This window comes from Mizuhopecten yessoensis, unplaced genomic scaffold (assembly GCF_002113885.1).
Source record: "Mizuhopecten yessoensis strain PY_sf001 unplaced genomic scaffold, ASM211388v2 scaffold7841, whole genome shotgun sequence".
Classification (NCBI taxonomy): domain Eukaryota; kingdom Metazoa; phylum Mollusca; class Bivalvia; order Pectinida; family Pectinidae; genus Mizuhopecten; species Mizuhopecten yessoensis.
The window spans coordinates 84,525-86,827 of NW_018407249.1; the positions used below are offsets into that span (position 1 = coordinate 84,525).

General features: G+C 36.5%; 1 protein-coding gene across 3 annotated transcripts in view; it reads left to right on the plus strand.

Moving 5' to 3' along the window:
• Positions 1 to 2,303, plus strand: part of LOC110454443 (inactive phospholipase C-like protein 2) — a 115,010-nt gene that overhangs the window by 53,059 nt on the left and 59,648 nt on the right. For all 3 annotated transcript variants that reach the window (XM_021503938.1, XM_021503939.1, XM_021503940.1), the window contains exon 2: positions 783 to 932. In XM_021503938.1, coding sequence (XP_021359613.1) covers positions 783 to 932 — 150 coding nt within the window. The remainder of the gene's footprint in view (positions 1 to 782; positions 933 to 2,303) is intronic.

Here is a 2,303-nt window from a genome sequence, read left to right on the forward strand (position 1 = left end):
TTTTAAATGTAGGTTCCCCTTGATCCCTCGTTGTGTATGTTATATTTTGAGACTGATCATAAAAACAAAATGGATTAAAAGAAGAACTAAACAGATCTTTCTCATATTGCAATGATCGATTCTATTTCTTTCACATTAAGTACTGTACTAGTAAATATGTGAAATGACAAACTCACTTTGAAGGTTGGCTTTCATACACATCAGTATTAAGTTTAGATCAAAAGTTACCTCAAGGTGCATTTACTGTTAACATGACTCGATCAAACAGATTAGAGGAAAGAAGAGAAAAGATCGAACTGACAAAGAACTAATGAAGATGGTACAAAGGTGGGCGCCAAGATCCCTCTGGGATCTCTTGTTTTTTTTAGCAAATATTTTGGCCTTGAAAACTATTGCATGTTGTACATGTTTTATACTTGCCAACTTTTTGAAATTTCCATGGGGGAGATTACGTGTGCTAGGATTTGACAGCATAAATAGAATGTGTGTATGTACACCCTAGGGGAAAAAGAAGATTTTTGAATGGCATCTTTTGAGCTGTTCTTTCAGATAAAATTATCAGATCTTAGAAAATAGGAATACTTAAGCAAATTCACAATTCTCAGTTTTAGGGTAAAAATTCCGGAGTCTCCCTCCAAAATAGGGTGCATTGGCAAGTATGATGTTTCAGTGCCATAACATTGGTTATGTAAGCTACAAACTTGTCAATTCTAATTGTGTGGAACAGGTTCATTATTCACTCAGTAAAGCTGGTAATGATTAATTCTGTTTTATATTTCCAGCTCAAGACTGCCTGTCATTTATGCAGAAGGGAAGCGAATTGATAAAAGTCCGTTCCAACAGTCGCCAGTACCACCGCACGTTTATGTTGAACCCAGACATGACTGAAATACGATGGTATCCAACAAATAAAAAAGCTCACAAGGCAAGAAGTAAGTAGGAAACCATAAACCATGAGGTCCGTTACAATACTACAAAGACAGAATATGAATGCATATGCTCAGTTGATATTATGGTATCCAGTATTCAAATTGCAGGACCTTGGGTCAATAAAAATAGTCTACATTCAGATAGTTTATATATTAACCATGAATTAAAGTGCCTGGTACCCCAGAGTATGGAAGAATTCAAACTCAAATGATCCAGATTTGAATGTTGTTTATTCTTTAACATGAATTACCATACATGTGTTATTTCTAAATAAAGACTACCACTGGTATTTCACCAAATTTGTACCAACTTACTATTTCACCAAATATATACCAAGTTTATAAGAAATAATTAGTCTGTCAACTTTTCAAATTTTGATGGAAGTATAAGACTGCTTTGTGCCTGTGACCCCCACATCTTAAATTGTTTGGATAAACTTGAGCTAAAAGAGATATTAAAAGTTAATTGCTCTGTTGTGTTTGATGAAATTACTTTAACCAACCTTCTTCAATGATTTCACTTTATAAAAGGATTCCTCGTTAATTTACACAGGAGATGTGACTATATAGATATTAATAAAAGAGGTTGTATTCTGCCTTGTATAAAGCTTCAGTAGATTGCTGACACTCTCGTAAGCTAACTTTCACTTTGGAATAAATAACCCATAAATATTTTCAATCACAGTAGACATCACAAGCTATCAATAGGGAATAGAATTATTCAGAAAATATATAGGAAGGTTAGGAGACGTTAATGGCCACATCATCAAATCCCGTAAAATGAATTATTCAAGACTTACAAGTTGTTTATTATCAGCAGTAATTTGACAAAGAGAAAATGGATGTGAATAAGTGTAATATAAAAAGTCTGGTACCATTGTCTCCTATGTAAGTAGCAAATACACTGATGATTTATAAACATTGACCTCCTTCTAGGTGACTTCTGTGTCTTTGTTTTACACAGTAGGGACAACCTGGAGGTTCTGATACTGACAGGTTATGAGGAGTTTAATTATAGGTCTACCTTGATTCACTGTGGGGTATGACATAATTGCTTTGGTGGCAAATTTTCAAAATAACAGGGTCCCAGGAAGACAAGTTTGTTAGGTTCTTTTTGACATCCTATTAACAGCTGTGGTCATTTAAGGGTGTGCCAGGTTTTGGTGATAGAGGAAAGCTGGAGTACCAGGAGAAATATCGATGACCTACGGCAAGTACCTGGTGACTGCCCCACGCAAGCCTGGAACCCACGTCCCAGTGGTGGAGGGCTAGTGATCATAGGTCCCAGTGATGGAGGGCTAGTGATCGTAGATGGTCAGATGCCCTAATCACTCAGCCACTGCATTCCCCCCCCATCCCCATTGCCTCCCCCCC